Source organism: Bombus huntii, chromosome 7 (genome assembly GCF_024542735.1).
Source record: "Bombus huntii isolate Logan2020A chromosome 7, iyBomHunt1.1, whole genome shotgun sequence".
In the NCBI taxonomy this organism is placed as follows: domain Eukaryota; kingdom Metazoa; phylum Arthropoda; class Insecta; order Hymenoptera; family Apidae; genus Bombus; species Bombus huntii.
The window spans coordinates 5,867,507-5,882,405 of NC_066244.1; the positions used below are offsets into that span (position 1 = coordinate 5,867,507).

Here is a 14,899-nt window from a genome sequence, read left to right on the forward strand (position 1 = left end):
TCGTGTCACCGTTAGCAGAGAACGTTTGCTAAGTCGTTTAGCAAAGTTCAACTGGATGAAGTTTCTCTATGTGTATCGGGTTCCTGGTCGTGCAAATCTTGTAGATACCTAACTTGCTTTTTGCTCGTCATTTGGAATTCGATCTGGTTGAATATTTAGTTGGGAAAATGTATTTATTCCGGCTTACATCATAGTATGTCGATATTACGTTTTAAATTTTGATATGGTCATTATAATTGTAAATAATAATTTATGTTTTAGTGTCTTGATCAATATAATACCAAGATATATTTATATACATGTAGACTTTCTTTGATTTCAGTATAGTCCCTAAAGACATAGATAATGTCAAATCAACTATAAAAATATTATTTTTTTAAGATATTTCAAAACATTTCTAAATATTTGTTTCATTTAATGTCTATAAATACATTCAAATAAGTATAACAGACGAATTAGAGATAATTATATCTTAATATACATATTGTATATTATATATAGTATAATGTAATTATATACATATTACCACATACATACTTCATTTTTTCGGTATTTCGACACTGAGGTTTTACATTCTAATTGTTAGTTAGTCCTAATGACGAAATTTCCATATGTGCATAAAAATCCGCCGTCTATAGACATTCTAAAAACTTGACCATGTAAGATAAAAATTGACCACACATGTACATACAAGATATACCGAAAACCAATCGTAAAGTCGCCGCGAGAAAATCGATAATATTTTTCAATCGATTCATCCTTCCTATTGTTTGTTCCATTTGTTTATTTTTCGACCGATTCTTTTTACACGTAGCTGTACACGATATCGCGCGTGCACACGAGCCAGAGAGAAGCACGAATAGAACGTGTTCACGACAGACAATAAGTGCATCTGACTCGACCGTCTGGATACAATGCAATCGAACTGATCCCATTGCCTTTAACCCGATACCCTTTTCTCATTCCAATATATATCGAATTCTATCCACCGTTTGCACGGTCAAATAGTTACCTTCGCTTCCTGATCTCGTTCCCTACCTTTGTTCTTCCTCCTTATCCCTTTGATTTCTTTCCGCGCTTCTCACCCCTTTGCCTCCCTTTTCCTTTTCATCCCTGCATGCATTTGACCTACTCTCTTCCTTTTCGTTTCTCTAAACCACTCTCTTCAACCTTCTCCCCTCCTTTGTATCTTTCTCTCTAATTTTCTGGTATCTTCTCCCTTTCCCAAGCTTTCTCCAATTTGTTCGCCTTTGAAGTCATCTTTAACCTCGCCGGTTTTACCTGTTCCGTGAGTTGCCTGGCTTCAATCTGACCTCTTTATGATCGCGATGCAAATGTACTTGCTTCTTTGTCCTTTGTTTCCTTTCACGGTCTTCTTTCACCCTCCCGCCGTACGTGGAAATTGTGTAAAGGTCTTAGTTGTGTTTTGTTAAAGTTGACTTTACAGTGATTTTTTCTTTTACAGGAAAACAGTTTAAAAATTCACTAGGTGGTTGATCAAGCTCATATTATTAAAATTTTTTGTATCCTTTCCATAATTTTAAAAATATTATTCGCCATAATATACCCTTATCAAAGATACTCAAATAGTATTTGTCTAAATAATTGCACCTTTGACTTCTATAAAACTTTGCCAATTTTTCAGCTATTTTTAAAGGTATGCAGCTTTGTACCATGTTATCTTCATTTTATCTTGTTACCATGACCTCGTCAAAAAATAAAAAAACTCTTCCTAACTTTTTCTTTTCTTTTCTTTTCTAAATACTTCCTACCTATCCTTTTTCTGAATTTTTTCTCAGGGTTCGCTCGTGCCTGGTTACCCTCGTTATTACACATTTGGCGACCAGACCCAGTTACAAACTTTCTAAATTTTCGCTTTCTCTTCCTATTCTCTGTCTCTATCCTTTCTTTATCTTCCTTTGTCTATCCTTCCTCTTTGATATACATAAGACGGCAGCAATTTTCCGGCGCGAGACAACCGTCCTATCATCTAGTAGGGAAGAGAACTTCCTAAGTAGAAAGTTTACATTATAATCGAACTAACTTTCCTCTATATATTCTTGTTAATTTGTTAACGTAGTTGTTTGTTATTGTCTTATTATTACCAAATTATAGAACGATATTAAGACCAGAAAATCAAGAAAAACGAGCTTATCATATTTGCCCAGTAATCTTCGATTATATTTATTCAGTCGCAATAAACGTCTTTCTAGCAAAGTACAACGAGTAAAACATTTCGAGGATATTAATCGAACACCGAACAAATTTCAGGATAATTGAAAAAAAAATGATTGCAACGTGTACAATAGCGGGAAGGGCAAGCACAAAAACGATCAATTGGATTTCCATTTAAAGCGAACGAATTAAACCATGGCATTACTATCGAGTACAAAACGAGTAAACCAAGATAATTAATTTGACGCCGGAATATAAACTGTCGAAAGCGTGAACGTCACACACAAACACGCTATGATATTCTATTACTTCGAAATTAAAAAGGGAATCCGTATCGGCATTATACTAGTAGTATAGCGGTATAATATTACTGAAATTAGTTAAGCTTTGGTAGAACGTGAAGACACTATCTATTCTATTTTTGAAAATTTTAACAAATAATTAACAAATTACATTTTTTCCAATTACTCTGTATTTTTTTTCTTTTTTGTTAGTATGTGTATATATGTATCTTTCGTTCAAGTTTTCTGAGTTTCTAGAAGGTAACTTAACTTTCGTTGATGAAATCGTATAGTATTAGATATAGTGGTTTTCATTTTCGATTGTGTCCTATTAAAATACTATCCATAAAACGACATTCCGGAAATTGATAAAAATATACGCATCGCATTTTTCTCCTTTGATCTTAGGTTTGTTCATTGGCTCAATCCAACTACGCAAAATCCAAGCATTCCAAGATATTCACAGTTATTAACATGTGAAAAATGCAGAATTTTACAACGTACGCTAATCAGATCGTCGAAAATCGCGCAGAACCAAACTTAATTGACGTTGAATCGCGGAGTAAAATGGGACTCGCCGTGAAACGCGCGGCGGACACATTCCCGACACTGGCTTGAATTAATTTACCGGAAACTATTTCACCGTTCATCGTCGTTGTGCGTCGGCTACACGTTAATTCGTATTAATTAAACTGAATTTTCGTTTAGCCCTGGAATTTTTGGTCCGGCCAATTAAGCACCATTGCGTCGATTTAGGATAAATCGAACAGGATCGTCATCACGTCGTGTCATATCACGTTGACAGCGCAGTGTTTTCCTATATTTTCTCTTCTTATTCTTCTTCTCCTATGAAATTGATGTATTGACGTACATTGCGAAGATTCCACTTGCCTAAAGCGTTAACGAACGCGATGATGGGAAATGATAGTATGATATAAAGATAAAAATAGTTAAAAACAATTTCTATGGTAGATCAATATTCCGAATTGTAAGTATGAAAGATATTATTTTATCGTATGCGTGAATATTCTTTTTTGAATTTGCACAGAGTTAAATTTCGCCACGTTTGTTGTTTTATCGAACACAGGCTTCTGTGAACTTGGAGTGCAGTGAAACGCGTATTGTTGAATTCCAACGATATCTGTAATATTCACGAGAGTAATATTTTTTTTTCATGAAAATCAAATAAGTTGACAATACGTCTTTGGAGTTTCCGATCTACAATAATCATAAATAACTTTTCTACAGTTTTACAGTTTTACAGTGTGGTATGTTTCATAACATCGAAGTTTCTAAAATTCTCGAATGTACAGCTTGTTCGTATTTTCTTTGCTCTAGCTTCTAACTATCTTAATATTTAGATAGGATCGATAGCAACCTACATGGCGGAAGTCTAAGTTTATCTAAGTTTTCCAAAGCAATTTTACTTAAGCCGCAAGTTTTCTAAGTGCAAAATTATTGTATCGTCGAGATAAAAAGTTTTTGAAAACAGACGCTTGTTGCACATGTAAGTAAAATGTATTCCATAGTTATAAGACACAATGTTATAGAAGTTGTTTAAATTTCAACCAAAAAAGATACAAGTATAGCTGGAAATTACTGTCAACAGTACTTTCTGTGCATTTTGCATCTCCAAATTTTTTATACAGGCTACACGTACTTCCCCAATTCATTTTCCAACGAAACGATTCTGCTATCAGATTCAATATTTTATTTTCACAATATTAAAATACTAAATATATACTTTTTTAGAAATTATTTAAGACATATTTCTCATAGTGTTAAAATACATTTTAAATGTATTTTCAGTAGTATTTCTAAATGATACGAAATTTAATAAACTTACACCTAATTAATCAGTATGTAAATACTATAATAAATGTAGTGATGTGCAAATGCTCCCACTAAGCATTGTAAATGTACACAAATAGTCTACAAATCATACATTTAGAACAATCTAAACAGATAACAAGAAACATTGAACTAGAATGATCTTCCATCCATCCACCCATCCACCCATCCATCTATCCATCCATCCATCCATTTATCCATCCATCTATCCATCCATCAAGAATCCAGCGTTTCTCCAATATTTTCAAGAATTATTAACGAAGGGGAATGATACATCGAACGTTATCTCAGACAGAAGATTTCAGGTTCTAGTCGGAAATGCGTCGGATCGTGGAGTGGCGGAAGAACTCCATCTTCCACGGAGAGACTAAATTCTTGAAGGATCGAGGAAGCAACCCGCCGCATCCCGAGAACGAGAAAGGGTTTTCCTACTCGCCGCGGAGGCCATTTTTCTTCGCCGCGACTCGATTCGATTTCTCGGGAAATGCTCTTGCCGCTCTCGAGGAAAAAACACTAAGAATCGGCAGACTCTTGGCGGATCCGGTAAATTGAAACTGGATGGGAAACGGAGGGTTGGAAAATGGGCGGTTGAAAGGGGAGGGTAGACGAGACGCGCGGAATCTGCTTTCAGCTCGGTGATCCCGCGAGACAGCCGGCAAAGAAATGAGAAGCTGGCTCTCGCCTCTCCGCTCGAAAATCGGCAATTCTAATTAGACAAAACTGCAAATGCACACAAAGTCGTGGCCATTCTGGATTTTGAGAACTTTTCCCCGCTGAGAGTGTACGCGAAATGATATTGTATTGCAGGAAATAAAGGCATTCGAGAAGGAAAGATACAAATACAGATGAAATTTTGATTCTTTCGCAGCTTTAATTTTGCTTATTTATGAGTTTATTTGTAAGAGGGGGTTGTAATTTACAGGAAGGGGAAGTAGCGCAAAGATGAAATTGTGCGATATAACGAAATAATATAAGGAAATCCACGATGAGAATTTTTATTTCTGTTCCTTTACTTGTTTAAATTGATTGTTTATTTCTGTTCTTTTACTTGTTTAAATTGATTGTTTTATAGTCGCACCAATCTCTATAATTGTTTATAGCTTACAGTAAAACGATGAATTTTGTTCAATTCGAAATTCCATTCTTGCCACTCCTTTCAAATCCTTTGTGAAATGTAATACCTTTGTGCCCATTTCTCTTCTGTAATATTATTATTCTCACTTCATTACACAAAATACGATTCATTAATTCTAAAATAGCATGTCATTTATCACTTTATTTATGCGCTTGATCTATAAGACGTATGGGAAAGTATCATATTATCTAGAATGTCTTTAGTTTATTACGGTGTTATGAATGAATTATGAGTTACTTTATGAAGAATAATGCATATGCAGTGGTAAAGTTACGAGAATGTATAATAACGTGTTTCAATCTTTAAAGATATACATATTTTTCAATTAAAAATTTTGTACATAACTTTTCCAAGTTAAAAAGTGCATTATTTGTAACATTCTTTTTTCTTTATGTTCGTCCCTTTTTTCGAATTGATGGCACGATGTCAGTAACGTAAATAAATCATTTAATTTCGTTTCATTTGGATCTTGTATCACGCTCGATTCGAGAGCGAGAGAGAGTTTCGTGTTACTCAAAGTCGATATTTTTTAATTAAAAGGTTGGACCTTTTTTCACGTAGCGAAGCCAATAAATTTCGTGCTGTTCCGGGTGAAAATTATTCGTGTGAAACAGTAAAAAGAAGTCACTTGCAGAGAGAGGAAAATCGTCGCGATCAAGCGTAATTAAGTTTCCTAAAGTTGACCAAGTTACGAAGTACGGTTGGATATTAAATATGCATTAGTTGAACTTAAGCCGACGTTGGGAATTTTATAAACCGCCTTGAGGAAAAAAAGGAAACTTCCGGCCAACGGACAAGTTCAAAATAACCATGAAAAACAAAGTTTCGATCGAATTTATCTCACCTAACTGCGTACAAGAATCGAGGAAAATTTTTCTTAAAATTCATCCAATCGTACCAGACGCTTTTCCTAACTCCAGGGATTCTTCTTCGAACTTTTACCCCTTATTTGCATTCGTTTAAATTCATCAGATACTACATTTCTCCCGCTGTTCCTTTATTTCGAGTATAACAACGCGTATAATCTCTTAAATTGATTTTTAAGGGACAATAGTCAATTACAGAACGAACTTAATTAAATAAATGATTATATATTACATCATGTAGAAACGTGGCAGTTAATACCCAAATAAATTAAATTGGTTATTAATTATGATATTACGTTATTCTAATTTATTATTGATTACAATATTAAATAAATTAAATGTATTATTTAAGCAAATGACCATACTATATACGTACTGTAACATTTCATAGAAACGTGGCGATTGATATAGCTAATTAAATTTGAAATTTAATTTTTCTAAAGAAGCTAAGACGTGAAAGTAGATATTATTCCTGTATAAACTCCATTTTCTTACTTGCATTGATAAGAATGCAAAATTATTTGTAATAGCCACAATTTTTATTCGTTAGCATCGATCAGTTTTAATAATTCCTACGTTCATTTCCTACGCTCTTTCTCACAGACGACAATTCCTCACCAACCTAATTTATTCCAATTGCCCGAACATTAGCCACCTAATATCAAAGTCACCCCCGCGTGGAAACTTATTCCTCGTGGCGAACACGTTTTCATTCGATAACTACCGTCGAAGATTTTCGAACAGCATCGACCAACGCTCGAAACTTTCTTACCCTCGTGATAATGGACGCGAATAGAGGGTACGGGGGTGAGTGGTATCTGTGTTGGTTGGATCGTAACGACCGAACGTAATTAGCTTTTTGAGGGGACGAAAGGCAAGCCAGAAGCTTCCTTTCACCGCGGAAGAAGGAAACGTCACTCGCAGATTATCTCCGTGGTAAATTAAGCCGGCGTCGGGGGTGGTATCGTTCATCTTCCGTCGACGTCGCCGTATCGGTGGCTTCTCTCGAACGAACGCCGGTGCCTCAGTGCCACCGGGGATCCTTGCCTTCGAGTTTTCCGCGCTGACTTTCTAAGCGAAACTCGCGGAACTTGGAAGTTGCTCGAACGAGCAAAGAGAATATCCTCCTACAGGCTAAATGGAGGATGCTGGAGGGGTTTGGGGGTTGTTGACGGCGCTGAGCCATCGAGCTCTTACGTTCGGGGATAGATTCTTCGAGGTGAGATCGATTTTTGGATTTGCTGGGAGATTTCAGACAGTGGGATGGGCGATAGAAGATTTTAGGTGGAGATTGCAGGAGGTAGCTTGATTGTGAGAATGTTCGGTCTTCCTCTGAAACGATGGTGTCGAGATGAAGAGAGACGAACGAGTGGAAGATTTTAGATAGGCTATTTTGTAGCTCCTTCGAAGGTTCGAGATTGTTAAAGATATTTAAGATGTTTTAAGACAAGTACGTTGGCTACTAAAGGTATTTGCACTGTCCCTTATTTTCCTATGAGGCGATTTTTCTTCTTTTTTTTTTTGTTAGGTTTTATATAGATTTGATTTTAGTAGTAGGAAATTTTCATAACTAGAACTAAATCCAATATACGTGCGTGGACCTAATTAATTAGTATGTAAGTGTTGTAATAAATGCGATGGTGTACAAATACATTTTGCAAATATTTCTACTTGTGTTAAAGTTTGGATTAAAATACTTTAACTATTACCTTACAATGTAAACTTCATTTTCATTGATCACAGTGATTAATAACTTTTTACTTCAGAAAATATGGCCTCCTATTACGTACAATATATCTTTTGGAAATGAGTAGAAGCCCTTTGATAGCCTTAACCTCTATTCACGAAATTAATCAATGGCATTTTGAAATATTCGTTTGAGAAACTGTAATTTCCTGGACTCGCTCTAAAATCCATTAAACTAACGTTACAACTCCCTGTGATGTGTACTTATAATTATTAGATTTCGTATGTTCACATGTAAATTAAAATGCATTGCGCATAACGTCATAACTTAAAGTCATAACTTCATTAATTATGCAACTAGAGGAATAATACTTCTCAAAGCTGAAACATTCGTAACTGCATTCAAATCAACCCTCAAAATCTTGACCTACATCACTACGATTTTCAGTCCGCTATTTACCAAAAACGTTTCCATATTTTCATAGTAACAAAAATGAGAAACTCTCCTCCAAGTCTGTGAAAATAATTCAAGCTGATAATTCCATTTATGGTATCGACTCCTTTCTCCACAAATTCGTTCAACCAGTCGATCAGTCAAACGATCCACAAAAAATTCCGTGGCATGTTTTTCGCGAATGTCCGTTCATGTGCGTATGTACGAGATATAGTGAGTGAGGTGGGTCAGGAGAGGGGAAAACAACGCGCGAGCGTGACCGAACAGAAGCGTTAAATTTTCATTAACGAAAATTACGAAGCGGTGCCACGCCGGCTGGCCGCTGATAGTTCCAGCAATTATTTTAAGCGCGGCCTGTATAAATCAGCTGGCTGAACCAAATGAACCCTGAATAGCAGTTCGCGTCGAATAGAGCCGGAGGGATATGTCCGCAGAGCACACCGGTCCGGTCTCGTAATTAAAAACGACAAAAAAAAAAAAAAACAAATATAGGTTTAATGGTATCCTCGTTCCGCCTCGCAATTCATCCGGTCCCGACGATAAAGTCGTACACGTTCGCCGATTTGTCAGAAACTGTCGTACTCGTTCTCAGAAATAAAATTGTCCAATACGCGCCTGCATTTTATTATCGGCTTTTTATTGTCGCGAAACAAGCGTTTCGTGTACAAAGAAGAGAGGGAGAAAGAAAGAGAGATACTGGTAATTTGAATTAAAATTGTTGATTTTAGGCGAGAAACAGGAGGTTTGGTTTTTGCTAGGTCGTTGAGTGTTTTAGAAGTTTCGTAATAAATTTTTGACGATGGTTGATACGATATACACGATGTTTATCCTGTTGAATTTTTCGAGATAATAATTTTGTTTCTGCTAGATGGTTGGTATTTTTCTAAAGATTTTTTAAGTAGGCTTTGACGATGATTGATTTTGTATATGGGATAAATGTGGAATTTATTATGTCCATATGTAGAATCGACGATTTTCTACAGTTGATATGATTCCTTTTTTTTTTGAAAAAATTAACATTGCACTATAAATTACGATATATAGGACAACAATATCCACAGTGTTAAAAGGCAAATACAAAAATCTACGTATTTTTTACAAAAAAGTCAACGAATATTAAAAATCCTAAAACAAAGATACAAGTGATTTATTTTACGGTATACCAAAAATTGTATTATTTGCGAACCACTTCGTAATATTCTACTTTTTGATAATATTATTTTCTATTTCATTAAAACTCGTTATTAGTTCCTCTTGTTTCCCGTTACTATTTCTTTAATCCAGTCATTCTTCTTTTATTCTTCAAACGCCAGGGAAATGCAAGTTCCGTGGAAGCCAGATAACCATAACTTGACGTGTTAATTACGTCACAGTGTCGCGTATATTCATTTGCGAGGATATACATTCGTCGTGTTGGCTTTTTATTGCAAAACAGCGCAGTAAGCTAGAATATTTATGAACATTTCTATGTATGTACCTTGGTGACGTGAAATGCAACCGCGAATTTAAGAGTGGGGGGGGGGGGGAGGGAAAGGAAGAAATTTAATTTTATTTATCATAATGGCCATTCCATTTTCGCGCATCGCCCAACCGTTTAAATCCAATCTAGAGATGGAATTGCGTTTTTCATCGGCGAGGAAAATATTTCCATTTAAATCGTATCGTCGATACAATATCCAGAAAATCTCTGTTAATACCTTCGTTACGAGGCTGTTACCGTTATTTTTAACCTTCTTCGAGTTATTTCGGCCGTCCTCGAAAAGTGGATTCTCCATTTATAGCCGATCTGTTCTATATAACATCGTTAAATTTATTATTTCATCCTAATGTACTGAAACTTGTTTATCTTCGAGCAAGATTGATTTTAATTTTAAATATTCATCAAAAGTTCAAATGAAAGGAATTAAGTTTTTTAGTTTTTACTAAAAATATTCATTTAACGTTGCGTGAAAAATGTTAAATCGCTTAAAATGACATTCTATCTTCATTTCTATATCACAAATATTAGTTTTATATCCGCACGAACAAAACCATAAAACCGTAAAATTATAAAATAATTTCATATCAAACGGAGTCTTCTTTCGAATCTTTTAAGAAATATATCGTTTTCTGTTATATATTTTAAGGGAATTCTTTCAAATAATTGTCCGATAAATACACGTTGCAGCGATCGAAGGGTCTATTATATTTTCTTTCGGAAGCGCAGTCTTTTCATTTCGAGCAGGATTTCATTGCGAAAGAAGAACAGGACAACGAAAGAAGTCGTCCTCGCTTCAGGAAGTAATATCGTGAAAGACTGACAGCAAGTCGCGCGATATGTATCGACTTCTCTTCCTGTATTTCCGCCCTCCTATCTCCTTTTCTTCCTTTCCTTTTTATTTCCTCATTTCCTCCCGTGGAAACGCAATCGCTGCAAGCAACACGCGATTCGATTATTTCGCCAGAGTCATGGATCGGAATGCGATGTCCTACTTTTTCTCTATATTGCAATAAATTCGCGTTACAGTAGCTCTTTGTTTAACTTTGTTGAATTCTTTGTTTTCGTCGAGTATGCGCGAATTTCCTTTGAAATTATATATTGAAATATATTCCCCTTCATTTTACGAGAAAAATGGCCCGATCAGTGTTTCATGATCGGAAATTTTATGGAAACTGGGTGACAATTTCGTTGCGAGTTCAGTTTCATCTTGGCAACGATGAATTTTGTGTGATCGATAAAATTCTTCATCGTAAATGTTTCTAGTAATTCGTTCTGAGAAAATATCATTTGATGTACTTGCTATAAAAAAAGATTTAACACGGAGAAGGAGAAATAAATCCTCGACAAGGAAATTTTCATTTTAAAATAAAAATAAATCGTGGCTTGCTTCCCAATCAAGGCAAACAGCAAACACAACATCTAATTATTCTCTTGATTAATTAATCTCAATTAATTCATACACTGAGCCACACTAACACACTATCATCTCAATTAGTAGTCATGAAACAAATTACAAAAAGAAAAATATGACTCAAAGAACAATTAAATTCCAATACGAATCAAAACGAATCTGCCAGAAATTTAAATTCTTCTTCGAATTTTGCTTATTTGAATAGAATCGTATAAAAATGCGAACGTCCAGTCGCGAAGAAGGAACTGGCTCAATTAAAAATCACAGTTTCCAATGCTTTCTAATTAACTCGATGCATGTGTAAATTTCAATCGGACTCGAAAAACAGTGACGCAAAAATTCAATTAAAACAGCTCTGCGCCCATTCATTTCCATTCTCGCTTTTTCCTCATTTTCTGCGCGGAAACGTTCTTCGTTTTCGAAGCTGCTTTTCGCTCGGCGATGTGAAAATTCGATTTCCAGCGATTCGTCACGGTTAACGTTGGTCGTCGTGGCGCCACGCTCGATTTACGAGGATTACAAACCGCTCATTGCTGCGTACACATTCTACATCGAAGGGAAAACGAGCGTAGATCAATCCGACGAGACATCAATGCTTTCCCGACTGGACATCATCAACGTCGTTCCGATAAAGAACGAAACAGGAAGGGAGCCGTCGTAAAAGTGTCCCTGTCGAGTCCTGCCATCGATCATTTTAACTCCAATATCTTTTATTTAAGGCATTGCAGTCGATCACTTCGTTTGTCCATGACTTTTATGACATATGATTGACTGTTCCCCCTGTGATTTCGTTTTCTTGCTTCCAATGGAGATTGCGAATACGTAGAGTGACTTTTATTCACGTTTGGTGTGATAAAAATAATACTGCGCGAAGCAAATACGTTTAATAACATAGTAAAATTCTATCCTTTTTTCACTATTTTATAATTTATTTACAGTGAACGAAAGTAACTAAACTTGTTTTTAATGTTTGATTGCGCATCTGTCGCGTTGTGTAAAACGTTCTGAAATTTCATTAACACTATAATGAGACACGGTTATTGTAACTATGGCTATCGATATTTAAAATGACGTCAAATATAAGTACAACTCACCGTTTTCTTCAGGCGAGATATGGGTGACATGTTCAAGCCAGCGATGATCGCCATTAGGGAATTGAAATTGCCGATGTTGAAGCATTCACGGGCGGTTTCGATCCAATATTCAACCACACGAACGCGTTGTTTCTTTTTTGCATGCTACAAAACAGTCGAACTTTTTTAATAAAATATCGTATTTTGTGAAATCGAATCACGAAATTTATATTGCAAAGAAAAGGAATAATATATTTTTATTATGTTACTTTTGATGGAAAAATTTATTTTCTAAAATTACTTTATATTAAAGAGATTGCTTTTAATGCAGGACTTGTGCATATTTTTAGATAAAGTGAATTTGTACGATATTTATTAAGTACAATTGTAATAATTAAGCAACATATATTTAATTTACCTTGCATACTTCAGTCGCGACGAAATAGCTCAGTCTATTAAACCACTGGACGTACGATTCGAGATTGCGTGTTTTCTTCATGTCCTTAAAGGATGTTTCCAAGTGAGGAGATTCCTGTTTATAGGAAAAATCAGTATCCACAATTAATATGAAATTTCTTCTTTCAACTTATTAATTAAAATTACTATTTATTAATATAGTAAGTATATTCATTAGCATAGAACCTCGATTATATCCGAATTAATTACATAATACATGTGCATCGATATTTTTATAAAAAATCGTTTCCGAATGTTCTATTTATCGATGTCCCGATAACTAGCCATTCCGTTAATCACCTTCTACCTAAAATTGCTATATCTAAAATATATTTTCAATGATATTAAAAAACATCGATAAATGAAATAGAGAAATAGAGGAGAAAAAGAACGTACTATTAAACGGACGTGACAAATGGAAGAGGCAGGTGTACAAACCTTGGCAAAGGCTTGGACGAATTCTTCTGGGCCGATATACGAGAGCCTCTCGAGTTCCACGTGGGTCAATTGCTGTGCCAGGACCGTGGCCGATGGGCACAGCTCGGTGATGTCCACCTGAAAAACGGGGTGACAGTTCCATTCGGTTCGAGTGTCGAAGAAAAGCGACGCCGGGAAATCATGTGCAAGAGCGTCGCTCTGGTCGTGGGGGTAAGAGACGCGATGAAAGGGAGGCGTCAACGACAACTCGATTCACAGAGGTGCAGAAAGACAGAAAGCGGAAACGGGCGGAAGCTGCGCGTCCACGTCGCGACGCCTCCTCTTTTCCTTTCCAATTTCACGTGCTCGTGCTTCGCCGAGCAAATTCGAGCGAGTTCTTATCTTCGTCGAACGCGGTTTCAAAGTGCTTTGACCGGCAGCGTCGCGACGCTCTCGGACCCCTCTCGATATACATCTCTACAACTGTACATATAGTTACGTATACAATGCCATTTCAATGCATTATGTTTTGCGAACGATTCTGGGAAACGTTCGAAGCCATTGTATATGATTCTTGTTCTCCTGAGCAATAATCTTTATGACCAGGTTTGGCATTTACTGAGGGGTGTATTTTATGGACAGGGCTGTACCTTATGGGTGTATTTTAAGTTCTTGCTTGGAAGGATGGTTGTGATTTGAAGTTAGTATCGCAGTAAAATTATGAGGAAGGGATAAAGAGGGAGAGAGAGAAAGAGAGAGAGAGAGAGAGAGAGTAAATTATCTTTATGAGTTTGTTACATATAGCAGAAATATAAGGTACTAGAGATATTTTAATTATAAAATAACATTAATATTACAGGTTATTGAATTCATTTTGACGTCAGTTTTAATTGACTATTCTTATAATTTAAAAAATTAAACGTTCAAAAGATTGTCAAAATTACTAGCGAGAATCTTCTACCATTCTCTATCAAGAATAGTTTCAAATCCACTAACATTAGTGTTACAATTGAAAGGAAAGGTCATAGTTGATAGCTGGTTGAAACGAGAATAGAAGAAGGTAAACGAGAGAAACGTTTTACCAGCGAATACCATGCTTTTCCAACGTAGTTCAAAGCATACGTTTGAAACCACTGTAATTATTTATGCTCATCGTAGGCATTGTAGACGCGATTCGCGAATGAAAGGTATAAGTCCGTCGGGCATTTCAATTTGAATCGAACGCGCGAACATTCATATCCGCCTCCCTGTTGAATGAAATGAACCACGGAAAATTTATATTCTCTCGCTCAACTTGCCCCTTGAAATACCGCTGCAAACACTGACCCACATCACTGCGTGCTGCTGGCACGAAAAACGACGAGATTTCGTCGTCCGCCATCTCGTCTATTATTCCTACTTTTATTGAGGCTCGTCTTTTGTTCTATTTGTATCCTTTTTCGATTGGATCTCGCGTCTCTCGTCATGCAAAAAGGGAATCTCCTAACGTTTTTCTTCGACCATTTCAACGATGGTTACTGCGAAGCGATTGAGTAATGAACGTCGATGGGAAATTGATTTTTTTGTTACGTCTTTAGTGCTATAAAGTATATAAGTATAGTATATATTTTATAG

The 14,899-nt window shown here is 36.0% G+C and overlaps 1 protein-coding gene across 1 annotated transcript in view; it reads right to left on the bottom strand.

Moving 5' to 3' along the window:
• LOC126867630 (uncharacterized) overlaps nucleotides 1–14,899 on the bottom strand; it is a 647,133-nt gene that overhangs the window by 17,221 nt on the left and 615,013 nt on the right. The window contains exons 8-10 of the mRNA XM_050622333.1: nucleotides 13,307–13,423; nucleotides 12,831–12,944; nucleotides 12,434–12,577 (exon numbers count right to left, since the gene is read on the bottom strand). Coding sequence (XP_050478290.1) covers nucleotides 12,434–12,577; nucleotides 12,831–12,944; nucleotides 13,307–13,423 — 375 coding nt within the window. The remainder of the gene's footprint in view (nucleotides 1–12,433; nucleotides 12,578–12,830; nucleotides 12,945–13,306; nucleotides 13,424–14,899) is intronic.